This window comes from Gymnogyps californianus, chromosome 13 (genome assembly GCF_018139145.2).
Source record: "Gymnogyps californianus isolate 813 chromosome 13, ASM1813914v2, whole genome shotgun sequence".
NCBI lineage: Eukaryota > Metazoa > Chordata > Aves > Accipitriformes > Cathartidae > Gymnogyps > Gymnogyps californianus.
Window position 1 is genome coordinate 24421230 of NC_059483.1, and position 21066 is coordinate 24442295.

At 41.6% G+C, this 21066-nt stretch overlaps 1 protein-coding gene across 1 annotated transcript; it reads left to right on the top strand.

Moving 5' to 3' along the window:
* The first annotated feature begins 509 nt into the window (after positions 1–509).
* Positions 510–20737, top strand: NINJ1 (ninjurin 1). Its single transcript, XM_050904987.1, has 4 exons — positions 510–588; positions 10050–10284; positions 15196–15357; positions 18444–20737. The coding sequence occupies exons 1-3, from the start codon at positions 517–519 to the stop codon at positions 15348–15350; spliced, it is 462 nt and encodes a 153-aa protein (XP_050760944.1). The 5' UTR covers positions 510–516; the 3' UTR covers positions 15351–15357; positions 18444–20737.
* The last annotated feature ends 329 nt before the right edge of the window (positions 20738–21066 follow it).

Below are 21066 nucleotides of genomic sequence, written 5' to 3' on the forward strand. Positions count from 1 at the left end.
AAACTGATTCTTGGCCAACATTGGAAATTTGGTCTTAAACCCAAGCTTTTTGGTCTTAAAACCACGCTGACCGTGCGAGACAGCCGCTCGGGTCCCCAGGCCCCGCTCAGCCCCAAACCCAGCAGGAGCTGAAGGAACCTCACCCCAGCCCCGAACGCTGGCGGGCAAGAGGCCGCTGCCGCAGGGCGGGCGCTGGGCCCCGGCGGGCCGCCCGCCGGGTCTCCGTCCCGCACGGAAACCTCCACCGGCGGGGACGGCGGGCTGCCTCTGCCAGGCGGGGGACTTCCCCGGGGCGGGCTGGAAAGACAGCCCCCGGGGCGGCGTGTGTGAGGAGAGGGAGGGACGGGAGCGGGAGCGCCCGCCGCGCCAGCTCCCGCAATCGCCGCCTCGCTGGGAACTTTCTTCTCAGCGGCCAGCGGCCCTTCCCGCCCCTGACCCGCCGAGCCGGGCCCAGCCGGGACCAAAGGGCTCCCCGCGGGCAGCCGGGGCTGGGGCCGAGGTCTGCCCTGCGCCGCGATGGACTCCGGCGGCGAGACCCACGAGCTCAACGGGCTGGCGGAGGGCGCGGAGCCGGCGGCCGCCGAGCGGGTAGGGGCCGGGGGCGCTTCCCGCCGGCTGCGGGGAGGGGAGGGGGCGGCGGAGGGCGGGAGCGGGCTCGGCTGCCGCGGCGCCCGGACATGGCGGGCGGGAGCGGGGCGTGAGGAGGCGGCGGAGCGGGCCGGGAAGCGGGCCGGGAAGCGGGAAGCGGCGGGTCTCACAGCAGCGGTGAGGCAGGCGCGGGGGGGGGGCCGGGGCCGGCCCGGAGCCCATCTCCGGCAGCGGCAGTTGCAGGTGCCCCCGCGGAGCCCTCCCGCTGAGCCGGGGCGGGAAGAAACTCCGGGAAGGGGATGGTGTGCTGGCTGCTGCCGCGGTCCTGTGATCGGTACTTCTCGATTATTATGTTTCTTTACACGTCTTCCATTAATTCAGCACCTTTTTGTAGGGGTGCCGCTGCAAGCATCCCATTTTGTCTCACTTCAAAGACAGAAAAGTGCCAACGGAGGACTGAAAAGAAAATCCTTTTTATTCCTTAGCACGATGATCCCTTAGTTCCTACACACATCAGCTGAAAGGTCATCAGATGTCCTCCCTACCCAAAAATCTCTGCTCGGAGCACACCGGCACCGCTCTGAACCTGGGAGGGTTTTTCCACCCGGATGACTTGGGAGAGGATGGAAAAGTTACTCAGGGATGTCTACACAGGAGATAAGTGAGCACAAAAGTAGAGGGAATTACTTAAAGGGTTGGGCCAGTATGGTTTTTCTTCCATACAGTAATCCAAATAAAAACAAGAAGAGAAATACCCAGCTTTTTACTACTCCATGTAGTCAAAACATGACCGGAGATCTTCACTGGAAAGCATTTCATCCCATATTCTGTTTACGCATAAAGGATGTTTTCCAAGCATGCCACTTATCTGAAAAGCCAGACTGGTAAAAGAGCATCCTTTATGTTGTTTTGGAAAGGACTAAACTCTAAAAAGCAGCTCTTATTCCAACCTAAGACTCTGCCACATAGAAACAGTTGTACTAAACCACCTTGTACGTCACTGGTAAAACTTTCTGGTTACAGACAGACTGGACTGATTGAGTAGCAGATCTGTCCTTCCTCCCTCCCTTCCTGACAAACCCTTGTAGTCATGAATATCATCAAGAAAAAAAATGTCTGGTTTTAATAAATCCTGGAAAGTCCCTAAAGAGAATCAAGGCTGGGATACGCAGGTCAAACTGGTGGCCTGAGGGGTTTCCTTTAAGCCACTGGCTTCTCAGCAATTTTCTTTTTTTTATTAACGTAGAGTTGTGATTGCATCACAAGTACTAGTCATGGGGATTTATTTTTTTAAACTTGGTCTGCTCCAAGAATTTTTCTGCAACTTTCCTGTTTTACTTCATCTTCAGTTGCAAGCAATCATCATTTTGTTACATCTTTCCCATAGAAACTGCAAGTTCTATGTGAGTGTCATATAAAAAATAAGCAGCGAGATGTACTATTATATTGTATTACATGTATACAGTAGCACTTCAGAGAAGTTTGCAGACACTTTTTTTCATTTTCTCACAAAAAAAAGATAAAAAAAGAAGTATATGCGAGATAAAACAGATGGGGACAGATTTCTTAAAAACCGATCTGTGAATAGGAGATACCTTAAAAAATCTGACCAAGTTCACAATTCACACAAACAAAAGAACTCCCCAACTCAGCAGCCAACTAAACCTGGAGAGACCACAAATCTGCAGGTGCCTGAATCTTCAGTATTGGAGTCAAAAGTGCATAAATACCTGCTTTTAGGAATGCTCGCAGGCATCGGCAGCTTGGACCACCCTGGTTTGCCTACTGCCCATCCTAGCGTCTGCCCTCTCCTCAAAATAGATTCTCTTGCACGTCTTCAGCAATAGACTGCTACCTTCTCTTACAGAAGAGCTGACGTCAAATGCAGATGTAGTTGTCTTACCTTCAAAGCATTCAAAGCACACGAACTAAAAAAAGACTAGGTAAGCCCACTGTACTTCTGAATGAGTGGTCACACAGTGGTTTAATGTGGTTTATTTTAACTCCATCATTAATTTGGATAAAGTTTTTTAGCAGCTATCAAGCTTTTAGGAGCAAGAAATTCCTTGCTTCTAATACTGGGTTGGCCTGGCACACCTCACTGACTAATGTGAATAATTACACTTGGCAGAAGTGTCTGGCCGCTTCTGCAAAGGATCCCTTCGTACAAATGCAGACAGTAACTGTTTTTTCATCTTCCTCTATTTGCTTTCCCTGTTCATGGTCCATATTGAAACAGTCTAGATTCACCATGTTGTAAAACCTAGTTTAATGTTTCCAAGATAACAGGAAATGCTAGTTGAAAAAGTTAAAGAAGAACTATGAAAAAAGGTGAACAAGAATTGGATAGTAGAAAAGAACAGCTCTGGAATAGTTGGCTTCTATTAATTCATAAGTAATTTTGGGACATGGCAGTTTCTTGGCATCATACTGCAAGTAACAAATTTCAAATTTGTAGGACCTTGAAATAATTTTACTGCATATAGAATGAAATGGAATGTTCTAAAGCATTACTTATGTCAACTTGAATTGGGAGTATTTGATATACTCCAAATATTAAAACTATTGGTGATAGGTTTTTGTTTGCTTGTTTTTTACATAGCTAGAATAAACTAACAGTGCTTTAACAACACGAAATAGGCAGCCCAGTTGTGAGAAACAGTATTATGAGACCAAATCAGTGCAATGAGCAGTAGTAGTGCAAGACAGAAAAAGAATTGTACAGGAGAAAGCTTCTATTTAAATAGCTATACGAACAAGTTTAAGTTATTACTTCATTTCACAAAGTTAGTCATCAGGTGTGCTGATTATTTTTAAGTCATTTAATGAGTGAAAATATTCTAACTTGGTCCTGGAACCAGTATAGCTTTAGGAAAACTGTGCTCCGCCCTGAACTAACATGACTGTACTTTTCCCTTTTTTTTCATACTAACTTTTTAGCTCTCAGGAATCAGCATGGTTTTTTTCTTCTTAACGTAGTCATACTTACATTTTCTGTCTGTCCGTATAGAAGGAGGCTCTTCTTAAGTATAGGCTTTTAAAGATGCTAGAAGATTGATGCTGTCTATGAAGTATGAACACAGGCTGAGTTTTTCCCTTTTTTAAATTGCCTGCAACTGTACTGTCTCAAGCTGTGATTGCAGAAGTCTCACAAGCTAGTTAATGTTACGCTAGGTTGGTACTTGGATGGACAGATTCCCCACCACCAGCAAAATGAAATTCCTACAGGAAATGTAACCGATGATTCAGTCCAGATGTAGGGGTTTTCTCTCTGAGTCAGTGCTAAGCTGAACAAGTGATCTAATGTTTTATTGAGGGAAAAGAAATAGTATCTTCTGAGGAGGTGTACAAAGGATCTAATCATCCATTACATAACTGATATAGCTTAAAATATTTTTATTGGAAGAATATTTCTTTTCTTTGTAGAATATTTTCCCTATTTTTTTAGATCAGCAAGATCTCCGAGACAGAGGGGAGGTCTGATTTCAGAGCGGCCACATATGGCCCATCACATTTGCAGTACGTAGGTGATGGAGATGTGGACAGAAATTCCACATCTCTGAGGATTATTAAATAATTGTATAAAGTTACTAGTTCAACTGCAGGGTTGATCTTAGAAAAAAATAAAAGTTCTGAAATTGTGTTCTGTTTTAGTCCTGTATTATTCCTTTTATGTCTGATCCTTTCTCTTTTTTGATATAACTGGAATTTTTCTGGAACATGAAATTACCACTAAAAGATCTGGAAAAGTTTGCCGTGCAGTGTTTTTCTTAAAGGTGAATACTTAAAAAACTTAGAAAATTACTTTTTAAACAAAAGGGCTTTTTAGCATCTTTTTAACAGTTTTGATTAGAAAGACTATTGCAAAACACAGTAAAGAACAGTCCGCTGTAAGATCAGTATGACTCAGCCTTTTATTTGCACAGCCTCATTATTACGTAGCATGTTTCCATTATTTTAAAATTAGGACTGTCCCTAAACGTAAGAATTTAAGGAAGCTTGCTCCATGACATTACAAACCCAGAGGACAAGCTTGTCCGATCCGATCTCATTTCGAATGAAGGCTTTTTGGCTATTAAAAGTGTCTAAAAGCTGCCGTACAATTGCAGTAATCACTAATCTAAAATAGAAAGAAAACTGGATGCAGAGTTAGAGCAAGCCAAAGACTATGAAGACTGTATTTCAGAGTGAATGTACTTGAAGGCGAAGAACCTTCTGACAGCTTAAGGAAGGTGTTATTAATCAGAAGCACAACTTGTTTGGAATACATAAATCAGCATACAGAATCAGCATTATTTTCCCAATTATCCCGTACAAAACTGTGGGTCCCCTGTATTTAATAAAGGCATTCTACCGCATAATGATTTGAAGTTAGAATACCATGAAAGTGTTCAGTGCTAATACTGTACCAATACTAAAATAAGTATTTGTGTGTTTTCAGAGCCCAGATATGACACTGGGCCTGACAAGCAAGGCACGGTGAGCTCTGGGTCCTGCAGTCCCAGCTGATATTAAGTAGCTGCAATTACAAGTTGCAAATCAAAATTAAAGCAACTCACGCTGTACTTCTGGCTTATACTTTGCAGTTTCTGGTTCTAAGTGTTCATTTGGGAAATTGGAAGTTCACCTTGCTAACTGCAAAATACTGGTTTTCTAGTGGGATTTCAGAAGAAAACAGTAACCACTCTTGTGCTATTGCAAGTACGTGTTAACTTCATTACAAGAACAGTAAATTCAGGCTTCATAACAGTCTGACTCTTAACTTGGAAATTTCAAGGTCCAACTGATTAGGCAATATTTGTCTTTTGCAGGTTTTTGTGGGACTTTTGGCTTTTTTTTAGATTTTCTTAAAACAATCTCTTTAGGGGAACATACGTATGGTGGAAGACATTTAAGAAGCTGAGTAAAGTACCTAGGAACATACCAAAAGAGAAGGAATGAATCCTAAAAACTCGCACTCAAAATCCAAACAATTTCTTTCCTCTTGCATTCATAGGGCAGAGTGACAGAAACTAATATAACTAAGTCCTAAATACAAATGCAAAATAGGCATCATTTTAGCTAGTGTTTTTTTCCTCTGTGGATTGCAGATGACTGGCATGTCAAAAACCCCACCTGTCTTCTCCGGACAGACTAACTGGTACCATTTTGGGAAACTCAGTGAGGTCAAGTTGGATAAGAAAAAAAAAATTTACTTTTGGGCTTTCCTGTTTTTTTGGTCAGACTTCCAGCACATTAATTTGACTACTTCAGCAGTCACTAGTGTTTGATAAATACTCTGTTGAACAAACAGCCGCATAAATTTTGTCACAAGTAGCGATTTAATGCTGTAATGGAAGCAGAAATCCTTACGATAACAAGTTGCTGTATTTAGCACAGATATTTTATTATTTGTTTTCAAATGGTTCCCTTTTCAGTGCTGTTTCCTTCCTGTTGAATCACCAGGTGGGTCTTAGACGTGATTCATGAAACTCAGCATCTAAGGACATTTACCTCAGTGCCACTTTTATTTATTTTTTAATAAATGTAATGAATAAATCCTTTCTGTATTTCGAAGGGACTCAGTTCTTCTGGGCGTACTGTTAAAATGACGAGTGAAGCAAAGCAGCCGCAAAGTCTGTGCCAACAGAGTTGTCAGTAAGACTGTGTATCCAATACCATTCAATCCTAGTGTGAAGGTTTGGTCTTACAGAAGCAAAAAAGTGCCAGCTTCTGATGTAGCATCTTAGCTTTATCCTTGCAAACTGCAGCGCTCTGGGCAAGCAAACAGACGCTGCTGCCGTGCGGAGACGCAGAACGGTGCTGTCTGTGGGGACAGCATCGTGTGACTGTGAAAATAAGCTCTTCCGTAGGGGGTTCTTCCAGTCACAGGCGGAGCAAGAGGGGGAGGCTTTTCGCTCCTCTCCTTTTTATACCCGTGTGTAGACTAGCACGGCGGGTTGTTCTGCTCAGGGATTGATGCTTTGTGGGCGACGGGAGACCTGAGAGCAGGCTGTTACTGACAGGGAAGGGAAGATACAGCAGTTCCAGCTACACCTGGCTCTTACGCACACACGTGTGAACCCACGTGCTGTTTTTCCTCAGACTCATTTGGTGACACCAGCTGAAGGGATCAGCTTGTCTGTACCAGGTAATCTGAATATTGAAAGTGTGTAATGAGGTGTTTTGATTACGTTGAGACTGAAGCAGGTCACGTGGAATACATACTGTTCTCTTGCCAAGTGACACCTGCAGGAAAAGCCTTACTTTACATGCATCCTAGAAAATCTTCCGAAGTTTCACCTCCCCTGTCTGCAGCCCTGCAGGTGATAACAGCACGGTAAGGGTCGTTCGGTGCTGCGGGCTGCGTGTGTTGCTACGTGCTTGGAATCTCCCTGAAACCATAAAGCCACATAACAAAGCTCCCGTATAATTTCCGTTGTACATGACTGTCATTATCCTGAGGTTAAGGCAACAGCTCTCCTTTCATTGCCTGTCTATATATTGCTGTGTAACACGTAGTCTGGTCTTAAAAACTGCTGCCATAGTACTGACTGCGCTTGTTTCAATACTTTTGGCAGTTGCCTTCAACTTGCTTCCAGAAGGCAAGGCTAATTTGCTTTTTTTTTTGTTTTATGGTTTTCCAGCATGAGTCGGGAGGCTCCATTTCTCAATCAGGAGATGGGAAATGATTGTTTCTGGGGCTTTCATGATTACAGGTCCTTTTTCCTGGCAGAAGGCAAGATCACAGGCTGAGAAAAAGCTCTGTGCGGTAGAACCGACGTTTCAGTTCTCCATATGCCTAGTTCCGATTCTGAACTGGTCTGCTTTCAGGAGTGGTAGCTGAAAGCCTCTTAACAGACTAAAATGCCATTTTTTAGAATCTAAACATAGTAAACAGCTGAGCTGTCATTCCAGGAATAAGAAGTTTTGCCTTAGTTTGCCTTAGCTTGCCTTAGCAGCACCCTACTTCGAAAAGTCGTCTCCATTTATTGGAGTTCAGAAGTGATTCAAAACCTTTGCTTCCACCGCAGTTCAAACACCATAGCCTGCTATTTCCACCTGCAACGTAACCGTACAGAAAATTGGCAAACAGCAAGGTCCTAAAGGGCAGCAGTACATTTCCCCAGGAAAAAGAGAAGATCATGTTCTGTTGTTTATGTAGAAACTGTCTTACATCATGTAGTCACAAATGTAACTGAAAGGAAGGTGTAGCCCAGACTATTTACTCTTTTGGTAGTTAAAAAACAAAAAAGCCATGTCAAACATGATCACATTCCTACATCGAGTGAAAACAAAGAAACTGGTCGTCATGTTTTCACTGCAGTCCCCTTCCATCAGGATTAAGAATTGAGGCACAGCGACCTGTGTAGTTTTTGCCTGTGTTACACACTGCAGCCTCATAGACCCTATAGATACTTTGAAGTCAGTATTTTTGGCAGGAAGGAGTTAATTAGCTACTAGACATAGGAAAAAACTTCCTCTGATATGAACTTGTGACAAAATAGATCGTATTACTTCTACAGCCTACTGAGAAGAGTGTGTTTTAAGTTCATGCCCAGAAATTGATTTCTACTATTACACGTATAGTTCCCCATCCCCTCTTACGCTGCTAGCATCAGGTAACCAAGAGCTAAATGTGTGTGTTTGGCTTTTTACTGTACAATAAACAGTGAAAAATGTTAGTCTGGATTTTTTAACTGAATACTGCCAGCATATATTCCGTGCTGCTTTCCATAAGGAAATGAACATCCACACCTGGTTTAGTGCTTCTGGTGGATGGTATACTAGAATTACAATATTTTTTCTGAAGCATCCAAACGCTATAGTGGTTTAATGGGGCAGGGGGGTGGGAAGAGGAGACTCTCCTTGGTGAGAGAAAAGGTGACAAATGTGGGACAGATTCCCCAGCCAAATTGCATTTTTAGGTTATGGGATATAGACAAAACCAAGTGAGTATCGAGTTCTTCCTGACTGAAGTCAGTATCCGTCTCAGAGCCATTTTCTTCCCGGGAGCTTGGTCTCGGTAAAGAAGCCGCCTGCATGAAGCTACAATTACATGGCTTCCTTCTCTTTGCAGAAAAAAAGTCTACAGCTGCCCCATGACATTTTTCTCTCAGTAAAATATTTAGACTGTGGTTGATGACAACGTGTCTGGTGAAAATAGGTCAAGTTTGGTATTTGAATGCCCTGGAAAAACTGGCAGTGTGTTTGCCGAATGCATCAATATCTGTCCTATTTAAAAGGACACTTTTAAGTCTGGACAGTGGCAAACCTGGCTTTGGAGTTGGAAATTTGATAGTTATTAGTGCTGCTGAAGAGAGTAATTGGAGGGCGTTTTCTGCATTTGAACTAACCTTCAAAGAGAGACTTTCCTCGCAGTATTTTTTGGCAAGCAGGAACATATTTGTGCAGTAAAAAGGTCTCTAAGAAGCAGGTTTAAAGAAGTCAGCTAGAATAAGCTTACTCTTAATATATTTGTGTATTATTTTTGAAAATAAAGTCTAGAAGTAAGAGCAGCAAGAAGGAAGTTCCTAACCTGTTCAGAGACTGCAGAAAAGAGGGTTACTTACTCTTTCTTCGTCTCAGAGTTAGGCATCTAAGCCTAACCAAGTTACCCTAAGCTGCACCTAATCAGCAGAGAAATAGGCACCCCTGGGAGACAAGCTGTCAAATTCCAAATTGGGTCACATGAGTCGTCATCAGGAAAAACTCATTGTATTCATCCCGCTGGGTTAGCTAGCTCTGATTTTGCCCTGCAGTTGGTTTTTATTTTCCTGTTTGTTTGCAGGGGAATTTAACAAAAAAACAAAACACAACTGCTGATGCGAAAATGGAAAGAAAAGTTTCCTTGTAACTGGGCAGTGCTTGGTGACCACAGATCATACGACATTTAAACAGAAAAACAGTTCACTCTGTATGGATGGACCTGGACAGTGGCATGGCAGAGTAAGAAGCAGCAGGGAAAGAGGTCAAGCGAAGCTCATACAGTGGCCAACTTCTACATAAATCCTCAAAATAAGACTCATGAGTAATTAAGGAACTGTGTAGATGTGTGATGACAGAGGGTGAATTTAATAAATATTTGTATTTTTAAGTATGCCTTCAGGAGTAAATTATTTGCAACAACTCGTTGTTTGCTTGATTGTTTTACAGCGGTTTTTGCCTCCCAACTTTCCTCAGTGCAAACTTTTCTGCTTTTTCAATCTTTCCTTGTCTCAGAGTAGAAACATACTAACTGTTCAGACTGATCCTACAAGCTGGAAAAAGTATATCTGCCAAAGTCCAGTACAGACACTGTTTACTGCTCTCTTTGATGAGAGGAGGACAGTAGTAACAGTGAAAAAGATGCACTGATAGTCTCAGTACTGCTATTACTCTATCAGTATGATTACAGAAATCAGTTGATGGGCCAAGTTATCTCTCGCTCACGACACCAATTAAGAGATGTGAATAACCTTTTTCCTCTCTCCCAATTTTAGCGCAGAACGTCACAGTGGTTTCAAAGGAATGGACCTATGAATATCAACCACTACGCAAATAAGAAGAGCGCTGCCGAGAGCATGTTGGACATTGCCCTGCTGATGGCCAATGCATCCCAGCTGAAAGCCGTGATGGAGCAAGGACCTTCTTTTTCCTTCTACATCCCACTTATCGTTCTTATCAGCCTGTCGCTCACGCTGCAAGTTATGGTGGGAGTGCTCCTGATATTCCTTGGTATGTAGCAACAGCAAGAACCATTGACATGTATTTTTCTTATAGGATGCCACCAATAAGACGGTCTATAAGATGCTATATAGACTCCCCTTTTATTTTTAAAAAGCTGTTACATTTGAAAGTCTTTACCTCAGAATTGATACCTTTAATCAGAATTGATTAAAGTTTTCTCTTAAGACCATAGAAATATTGCAACAAAAGGAGTAAGGGCAGCTTTATGTGGAATCTTCAATTTTGATCAACTTCCTCATGCTCATTTGCCCAGAGCATCAATATTTTTCTTTTCAGAAGGTCTGAGGAGGAAGGAAAATTATGAAATACTGTAAAAGAAACATTATTAGGCCAGATAGGATCATGCAGCCTGCCCAGTTTCATAATACTGTTTCTGGCAAGACCTGTTACTTAATCTTATGACTGAAATGTATTTGTTCCGTATCAGTCATATCATATGTAGTATTATAGGAATATATTGTGAACGTAGAACTCCAAAACAGAAGTGAAAGTTGAAATGTCCATCTTCATGTTGGTGTGGTATATTGTCTTCAGTTTGTTTGTGTTTCTGCAATCACATCAAAGGTTTGATAGCAAAGGCTTGACAATAATGAAAAAACCCCCGTAGTTTTAAATTTAGGAAATTATTCAAAGCATCCTAAATCTCTAGGTGGGGAACGGTAGAAATGTACTTGTTATTGTTAATTTTCAAACCTGTGGTAAACTGAAATTAAAGCTAAAAAGAAAAATAGGCTAGTTGGAGCAAGATTTCACCATAAGAACGTACCTCATCTATTATCCACATATTATGATTTCAGTCAAAAAAATTGAAATTATGTATAATGTGAAAACACAGTCCGAGTAGCATCCTGGGACTACAAATATAGTGTCTTGAATTCTGCTTATCGCTAGGGAAACCTTTGCTACTTTCTACCAAGGAAATGTGATGTAATACATTTAACATATGCTAGAAATCATTTCAAGAGAATGAGTTCAAATAGGAGTTGTGTTAGTGCGTGCTTTGGACACGTTTAATGAGACAGCTGTAGAATTAGTTCCCCGCTCCCTGCCTTCCCCCCCTCTCCCCTTTCTGTCTTAATTGTTGAATTACGGACCTTCGCATTCCTGGAAGTTCAATGCAATGTCTTTGCTGTTCTCAAAAATAGAGGTTCCACTACTCAGTATTAATAGGAACAATGCTATGAGGCACAAGAACCAGTACTTATCACTAAAAATTAGGTATTTTAAGTTAGTATTGCTGGATTAGTAGCACACGTATGTCCTACACCCTCTGCCTTATTCTGTAAGGCAGAATATTGATCTAAGTAGCTATAGAACCAGGCTCATTTCTAAAACAGTGTCATCACAAAGTCAGCATGAATTATCCAAAAAAGTCCAGTTGAAACTCCACAGAGAGTGGAGAGACAGCACTCTTCTGGAAATCTGAGGTTTCTGTTTTGACCTTAAACAAGGCTTCAGTACTTCTCTTCGCTATTTTAACCTACTGTGATATTTTCCCCAATGCTTTTGCAAGGCAAAATGCAAAAAGAATCCAGTGGCACTTTGCAAAGTTGCTGAAAACCTGCGACATTCATTAGCAGCACCCAAAACCCCAGACCGTAACTTTGGAGAGTTGATCAAAGATACCTGTGGAAATCAGAGGAAATGTTTAGGTTTCAGCATCAGTTGAACCCCCATTATTCACTGAAATAAATGACGCCTTTGCTGGTAGGAAACAGCTATGGATCACTTTTTTTGCTAGTGATATATGATCATTTATTCTCATAACTTTTTTCAAGTCTTTCCCTTTAAATTAATGGGTACTATATGACAGATCTTAAGTCTACCGTAAATGAAAAGCTTTGAAGGTGATAGCCAGAGTTCACACATGGCATTTACTAAGTTATAGGTGCCACCTTTGGCATCTCTGTTAGTCTTTCAATGTTCCGTTTTTTAGCACAACTTCCTGTTCAAGGAGGAAGTTCCTAGGAAACCAGGACACATAAGGCTTCTAATATTGATATGCAGCTGACGCAGCTTTTTTTTTCTTACGAAAGAGAGAGAATACAGCTGTCTCTGCATTTGGTAGAGTTGGTACAAGAGCGAAATCCAGGTCCTGGCTCAGAGGAGATTCCAGAAGGGGACTGGAAAAAGCAGCCTGATGATACTGGGGGATATGGGAAGAGAGTCATGGAAAAATCAGCAAAACACTTAGGTGTTTCTTGGTTGAAGGCATCTCCCTGGTGGTTGTTTCTGTTAAGCAGGCTTTGAGGCTGTAAACAAGTTCCCTGGTTTTTGTTGGGCAATAATTTCTCAGTATATGCTGAGAGATGGCTTTTTAATGTTTGTTTCTGCCAGATGTTGCCAAAGTGGCTTCCATCTCTGTAATTTTTACCTTTGTCACACTGAGAGCAAAGAGAGTACCCAGTAGCCCCAACTCCAAAGATGGGCTGAGGTCGAGTTCACAGACCACTTACTTAGAAAACGGTGAGATTCATCAGGAGTTCAGCCTGCGCTCTGCAGCCAGCACTGGCTGTGGGTTTGGCGTACCGAGGGTGACAAAGCCCTCGGCGTATAGCGGTATGCTATACGTTGGAGCGATGCTGTCATGCTGAGCTCAAAAGTACTGAAGATAGGAAACAGGGCCTGAAGGTACAAAGATACAGGCCTCATAGCAAGAACTTGCTTTTCACAATGTGTATTTGGTAGTTTTGGCCTGCAGGAACAGTTTGCCTTTCTGTCCAGCCACAAAATGCTGCCTCTTACAAGCTCTCACAAGTCCAAACAAAAGTCTGTGCAACCATCCAGTTTCTTTCCTTGAGACCTACCACTTCTCACATGGGATTAAAAGCTTTTCCTCCTTCAAAAGGGCCTTTCACAAAACCGTTTTGAAAAATGTTCAGCAAACTTGTCCTTGAAAGTGATTTGGTAATCTTAACTTTTTGGAAGAAAAGCAAAGAATGTCTTGAAATAGTTTAAGTGGCACGAAATCATAGTAATCTAATCCCACTATAATAAAATACTTAAAGAATAACTATTCTTAAGGCCATTTTCACCAACACCCTCATCTTAAGTACTGTAATCACAAAGATAGGATTACTGCAATTCTACTTCAAAATTTAGAGCACCGCCTAAACTGACAAGCAACACTTGTCTTCTCTGACCCTTATTTGGACAAAGGGACAGCTCTGAAAGTGTCAGTTCCCCTTTGAGCATGATTTCTTTTGACTCACAAAACACGTTAGACCATTATTGCCTTTTCTTTTTTAAAGCAACTGTCTGAAATACTTTGCTTCCATACTTCAGGATTAATTATTCCATTTCATTTATTCCACTTCATTCACATGACAGTACTAGAGTCCTTCCAGGTACTGTTGGGATGCAAGCATCCAGATGCTTTACAGACATGTATAAACTCATTTTCAGGGCTAAGTACTGCTGAACTTAAATTATTTCATGCCTACACACGTGCAGTAGCTTAAGCTTCTCAGATAGTTCCCCCACACTGTTCTTCAGTGCTTTGACTGGCATGTGATGTTTGACTATACTGCTTTAGCAAACAGGACTTGAACAGGCGCCCAGAATTCCTTGAAACCAAAACAGCATTAGACTTCCTAATTAGGGACACCAAGTGAACCTGGCTTTTAATACTCCACGAGTGTGTTTGCCACCACTTCTACTTAACTGCTTCAACAAGCAAGCGAGTCTTGGTTCTGTGGTTAAGTTCTGCAGTGCTGGCAGTGGGTCATTACGTTAAAAGCAAATAACAAAGTTTATCATCGCATGCAGTAGAGTCGTAAGCTACACATCTGTGTATGTGCCTATCAGAAGGAGCTCACAGTTTTATTTGTGTTGCTGTAAAAACTTGTCAGTATAAACATCCTCTCACATGTCTTGTACATGCACACACAAGCTCCAGTGGTCTATGCGTTTAAGAACTAGGAGTCTTAATAGACAAAACCCATTCTCAAAACACGCTCCAGAATTCATCGGCACTCATTCCACCAGCATCAAAGAAATTTAGCAGAGGTTCTGAGTTGCTGAGCCCTTTCTGCAAGAGAACAGAGGAGAATCTTGAGTTTCCACATGATGCCAGGCAAGCGCCCCGAGACTTCCTACTGTCCTGGACAAGCACATGCTTTACTTTATCATCAAGTCTATTATCAGTCCAATGTAACTCATTTATATGTTTTCACAAGGCCTGGAATCAAAGCTTAAACTAAATTAATACTATCTCCCTTGTGTGTTCCTCCCTCACTTCCATTAGCTATTCAACCAAAGAACAACTGCAAGAAACAAAAGAAAATGTTTACACAGCTGATGCTGTCTGTAAAAAGAACTTGCAGCTACACTGCTTTGAAATCTTCCTCTGTTTAACAGATATAACAGCCCTTGCTTTCTAAAAACAGAATCGGTGCAAAAGCAGGGAGTACAGCTGGGGAAGGGCACCAGTACAAAAAAAATCTGGCACTGGTAAAGAGATTGGGCTGTCTGTCTGCAAAGAACCTGTAGCTTTTTAACTTTAGGAAATTTAACTTCATTCCATCCTGTCAAGGCTTCAAGCTTCATGTATTCAAGATTGAAATAGTTTTTAAATGCTTAAAGTCTGCAGCAAAACTAGATTTCAAAAGATCAAGAACTCAGAAGATTTCTAGTAATGTTTGTGTATCCGTTACTTCCCATGTGCATCCACAGAGATTAGATGCTAATTACTGGAAGCTAATAGGCTCCTTGTGGTTAAAGATCTTCTCCTTAGCACTTTTACTGACACTGCAGAATCTTACTTCCCTTTTAAGTATGACTGATGCAAATAGCTCCCTGTAAGAGAAATTCTTGAACTACATGAGTAGTGAAGACTTTTATGCTGGATTTTGAAATATACATATAATGAAAACTTCTTTTTTTCCTTTCTCTTTGAAGTAAAATATGACCTTAACAACCCTGCAAAACATGGAAAGCTGGATTTCCTCAACAACCTTGCAACTGGACTAGTATTCATTATAGTGGTTGTGAATATTTTTATCACTGCCTTTGGAGTGCAGAAGCCAGTTGCTGAGTCAGCACCAAGAGTTTAAGTACGAGGTGAGTGTGGTCTCTCTGCGCCATAAGGTAGTAGGGCATAGCATACAAGAATGCAGTGCACGCTAGGGCGTAGCTTTAAAAATAGCCACGAGCTTATCTATACAGCTCTAGCCTTCGCAGATGAATGAGTTTACTTCAGACTACTGCAAAAGCAGAAGCTACTAGGAACTGCTAAGTTATTACAGTATATCTGTCAATGTAGAGTTCAAAAGTTGATGGCAGCATCTTACTTTGTCAGGGGCCCCTTGCATGTGTCATGCGTCAGAAGTGTAAAGGTTGTCCTTCTGGCTTAGCCACTCCTTTTCCCCATTGCTGACTAAGCCAAGAAGGGAAATAATATTGTTTTGCTTCCTCCAAATGCTTCTTTTTTTAAGAAAGGTTTGCAGTGCACTGCATCCAGTCTGTTATCAACACTGAAGACTTAATCTTTATCCAGGTAACTAGGGCTATTAAGTCCGACATCTAATACTACACACCATTGGAGCCCTTCAGTTCCTATGCAGATAGTGTGGCTTTTCTGTCCTCCCAAGCTGCAGGGCTTTTGCTTTGTGGGATACTCAGCCCAGAAAGATGTGTACTATCGCTTTACGTGATATACGCGGTCATTTAGAACAATATTGTTTGCTCTACCTGCATTTTAAAGTTTGATATTTACTTATACAGAAGGATAAATACAGGAATTGCGGGAGTCAAAATGGGTATCTTCCCAGCATCATAGCTATGATGAACGATTTGGGAGGAGATAAACCTAAATTGTAGGCTTGTAGCCCAAGAAGCACTATAGTCCAACATCTGCCTTTAAAATAGCACTGCTAAGTCTGTATGTGGCAACATTGCTCTGGCTCTTTATCTTCCAAATCTCAAATCACGTTCAGAAGACCTGCTGAAGAAGGAATTACTTGACTTTCCTGACAAGCCACTGGCTACTACACAGACAGCCCGTACATGTAATGTTATCGGTTTGAGTTAACTTCTAGACGAAACCCTTTCTCTATGAAAAAGAAGATACAAGGCCTTTAAACCCCCAATCTGAAGATGAATGACGCAACAGAAATCTGTAACAAGAATGGAAACCAGACTAGAATTTATCAGGACTCTAAACAGCATGGGGGGAAATCAGTGGAACAAATTACTAGGAAGATGAAGAATGAAGTTCGTTTATTTCAGGGTGTGGGTGGAATCGTCTGCTTTAACCAAAACCTGTGAAATTCTGGCAGTGAAACAAGCTGGTTTTATTGTAGTTTCTGGCCATAGTCTCTACAAATAAACTAATAAATATTTAATTTTAGCAGCAAAGAGCACATAGATTATCTGAGATATTATCAGAATTATAGGTAGAACATCCATCTCAGCAGTATGTATTAAAACAATACTGAAATACTAACCACAAAATTGCACTGGCAAAGTGAGGAGAACTGAATGAAGGATTACTGGAATTTTAGCTGTCTTCACAGGAAAAAACATGCACAACAGCCAGGAACAGAGGCAGAGACAAGAATCTGAAACAGGCATCAAGAAGTTCAAACAGTGGACAAGGCATACCAGAATCCCAGCCATGCCTCTTTTTGATATAGTGAAAGAAAAACTTAAGAGGGAAGAGAGGAGAAGCGGTTTTTGCTTATCATACCGATGTACGCTGAGTAGAGAGGAAGATGAGTTGACAATCCAATCCCAAGCCAGTTAGTGCCTTAATATAATGGTATTTTGAGAAGTCAGCTAATATCCAGAAGATAGGTATGACACCCCTTGCCTTACCAGGATACTGGATGGGTGAGCTCACCCACATTTCATCTGCTATTTCTCTACTGGTACCGTGTTCTCTAATGAGGTGCCTTCCTGATTCTCCCCAGTAGCAGTGCCAGCTCTGCTCCCTTTTCGATCTCTCGCTGGCTTTTAGGAGATGCTGCTTCTGCAGTGTTTCCCAAACATGACTGCTGTATTCCTCTGCAGCAGAACTCAAGACTGAAGTGCTCTGAAGAACCCTGTGGCTGTTACAGAGTTTGCAGGACATCTGTTTTGTGTGGTACAATCCGATTCAGCTCTGGACAGCACTAACGTGCCAGACTGGCTCCTGAACATTACTGTGCATTAGCTCTTTAAACACGTAGAATGCATCCCCCTGCAAATTTCTCCCGCCTGTCCGTGGACCTTGTCTACTTTCCCCTTCCTTCACACACATATGTGGCTAAGTCTTCTGGAAACATCCGCGGTTTTGTGCAATGTCTCACTGCTTAGCTGGCACCGGCTGGCAAGAAGGGGCTCTTCACAGCGTTTGTGTTGGAGTTTCTCCTCTACTATTCCTTCTGCTCTCCATTAACTGTCAGCCCAAAGGGGTTTGTGGCTTAATTATGACTAGGATTGTGGAATCCCTAGTTAGAAAGCTAGGTCTTAAATGAGAAACCAGTTCACATATAACTTCTCTGAGATTGTCATGAGAGCATGAAACACAGTTCTGCCTAATGGATGGTGCTAGCTCATACAGCTATAGATCATATATTGTATATAGCTATGCACAGCCAGAGTATTTGCTCACATACATAAACATGATTGGTATCTACTGCTGAAATTGGTTTAGTAAACTTGCAGTGCCTCAGTAAAGGAGAAACAGTAGCTGGTGTATGTAACCTCAGGTAGAGGCAAGACCAAAGGGTGTTTAAAGCAAGTTTACATCTGTACAAAACCAGCCGCTGGGTGAGCCTGCCTTCCTGCTTCTCACACATGCAGTTTCCTAATAAAATGGCCAAATGCGGCATCTGGAACCTGTGTCGTTTTGCTCCAGACTTGTTAAATGTGGGAGTTCTTCATGGCTTTAGAACATTACAGCTGTTGTTTGCTCATTTGTACATATTGCCCTTGCTAAAAACACCTGGTCATCTGAATGTAACGTGAAAAATAAGTCTTTTGCAGTCCGCTGTCAGTATCTCCTCAAAGCCCTGAGAGAAGTGAGTGGCCACCATTTTCTGGCTTCACCTTTACTATTATGCACACTTTTCCAAAGAAAACTTAATTCCCCCTTTAAGGCAAATTTGTCATTTACTATAATTCCTGTATCACTAACATCTCAATATCTTTGTTTTGTATTTCAGAGACCTGAAGCATTCATTCTAGATGCCATTTGCACTTGAGATAGTTACACTTGGACACAGTGGGGGAAAAAAAATCTGAAGAAGCTGGACATACCGAGCAGCTTTCTCAAGTTTCCAACAACCAACACATTTGTGTACCTAAAATTTTCCCATGTGTTAATATTTAAACTGTTTGGCATCTAAGGAAAGGTTGATTTTGACCCAAGGACATTGTTTTTCTGGAATATTGGCATTTCAATTTCTGTAGAAACTAATTGTTTTTCAGAGAAGTGGCATAAGCTCATCAAACGAGGTAATATCAACCGGTGGCACTTCACAGGACTTCCTATTTTCCATGCCTTTGTTTTTTTGTGGCAGTTTGTCATTTCCACCGAGGTAAGAAATGGCAGGCCTGCGGTTCTGGCGTCGTCCCATTGTCCTTTATTTCACTCGCTTGGCGCCGAACCTGTGTACTCCATAGCGCAGCAGTGGTCTTCCTTTGCGGTGTGCAAAGATAGCTGTGCCTCGTTTTCTTTTTGCTCCGCTCTAGCTAAAGCAAAGATGAGACAAACCAAAATGGCAGGCTATCTTTTGTCCAGTTTTGCTCACAGGTACTCGCTTGTGCTGTTCTTCATCTCTGGACCACACAAAATTTCCTCTCCTTTGTGCACAGGCACGCAAATAACCTAATTGCTAATAGTTTCTTACTATTAGCTGCTATACTCCATATTCTGTGCATTATATATATTTCTGGAAACCCTGTTAGAAGCGCTACCTTTTCTAGGCCCAACTGGAAAACTAGAGGACACAGCGTGAACTTTACCTGCTAAACTGGTACTGAGTGCCTGTCAGCAATTCAAGTAGCAAACTGGAAGAAGTTTATCCCTCCGTAACTTACTTTTCCCTTTTCTCTTCCCAAGATTGATTGCTGCAGTTTTGTTACTCTTATGAGTTTATGGCTAAAAGCATAACTAATTTTTTTAATTTTTATTTTTAAATATATAGGGAGAGATATAAATATCTTCTAGGTTCTTACCTGCTGGCTCAGGGACTGACACTTTTTCTAAATATACTTTGCTAGTAATGGTGTAGGTTATAAAAATTTCTACAACAAAAACATTTCAGTCATTTTATTTCCAAAGTATCACATGTGCAATCAGAAAAATCCTAGTTTTCTAGATTATGCTTACTTGTAGATGCAGATTTGTACTAATACATTTCCTTACCGTTAATTTTTAAATGCTCCCTTGCACATATTAATAGAAGTTTGACTTCCATGTGTCTCATCTCATTTACAATTTTTATTGATCACATTTCTCTTTAGTTATGTCTCAAGGCCCATTGATGTACCATATGTTCATTTACACGTTCTGTAAGAATTACTAACAGAAAACAAATCAGAAACGTGTGTGATTAGTAATGGAATAGACATTCTTTTTTATTTTTTAATTCGTCTTTTGTTGCTTCATTTCCAAGTTAACATGTATTTAACCAGTATCTAGCAAGCAATGGTTTTAATTGTGCGTGTTGTACTAATTTAAACGTAGCTCAGAACAAGTTCTGAATGAGGTACTCAGGACAATTTTCCTTATTTATTTTTTACAAACCAGCGAACTGTTGAAGGACTATTCATACTTGTGCTATCATCGCAGTTTCGATGCTGTAGTGTAGTGAATTGACTGGCCAAATGGCAGTGCTGAAAACCTTAAAAACCTTTCTTTTGGAGAAAATAGGTGACTGTAGGCAGAGCCCTTCCAAGCAGGAAATTCATCTGTGGCTCGACTTCGGGCAGTAGTTTTGATAAGATTCTTGAATGTACCGTCTTTGTTACCTCTCACCTTCTTACTCACTGGAATATTTGCCCGTCTGTGCATCTGATTCAGTCTGGAGAGGCTCTCTGGAGGCAGCTACCTCTCTTCTGTACGGGAAGCTTTGTACCTAAGCTAGATGTCTGAAGTAGTTGCTTTATGTTCTCCTAAATACATAACCTGTCCAAAAGATAGTTACTTTTAACTTAGGTATGAATATTAGATATTTTTCACTGCCAGATTTCCACCTTTCTAGTTTTTCAAGCAAGACATAAAAATAGGAAGAAATGTGGTTCTGGCACTTAGCTAATCCTCTCACTTTCTGACTTGTCCTTGCTACCCAAAAGGCAGATGCGAACAGACGCCCAGGCTCTACTGGTGTGCACCGTTTTTATAGTCGGTGGTGATTTGGCCCAATTTTGAATGTAGCTTTCCATTCCTGTGCTACTTATCGCCACGGCCCTCTCTTGTGAGCATGATCACGTTTGTCTTGCACTGAAACATTTGAAAGCAGCTGGGGGGGGGCAGTACGGACATACCAGGTCTTTGCCCATTTTATTCCCCTCTTTATTGGACCCTAATTTTTCAGGTCACTCAAGCAAACAAGCTGTTACAGTAGCTTTCTCCTGAAAAATAGAATATCTGTTCTTATAGCATCTTTACTGCTAAGCTGTTGTCTAACAGAAACTACCAAGGCTTGTATATCCCGTCTCCCAGCGCCTTGTGGAACTAACTGAATCCAGAGCCGTGGGGCAGGGAACGCTCACCCGGCGGTCACTTGTCAACTACAGATTCCAATGGACTTTGCAAGACAGAGGCTTTGGGACATACAGGAG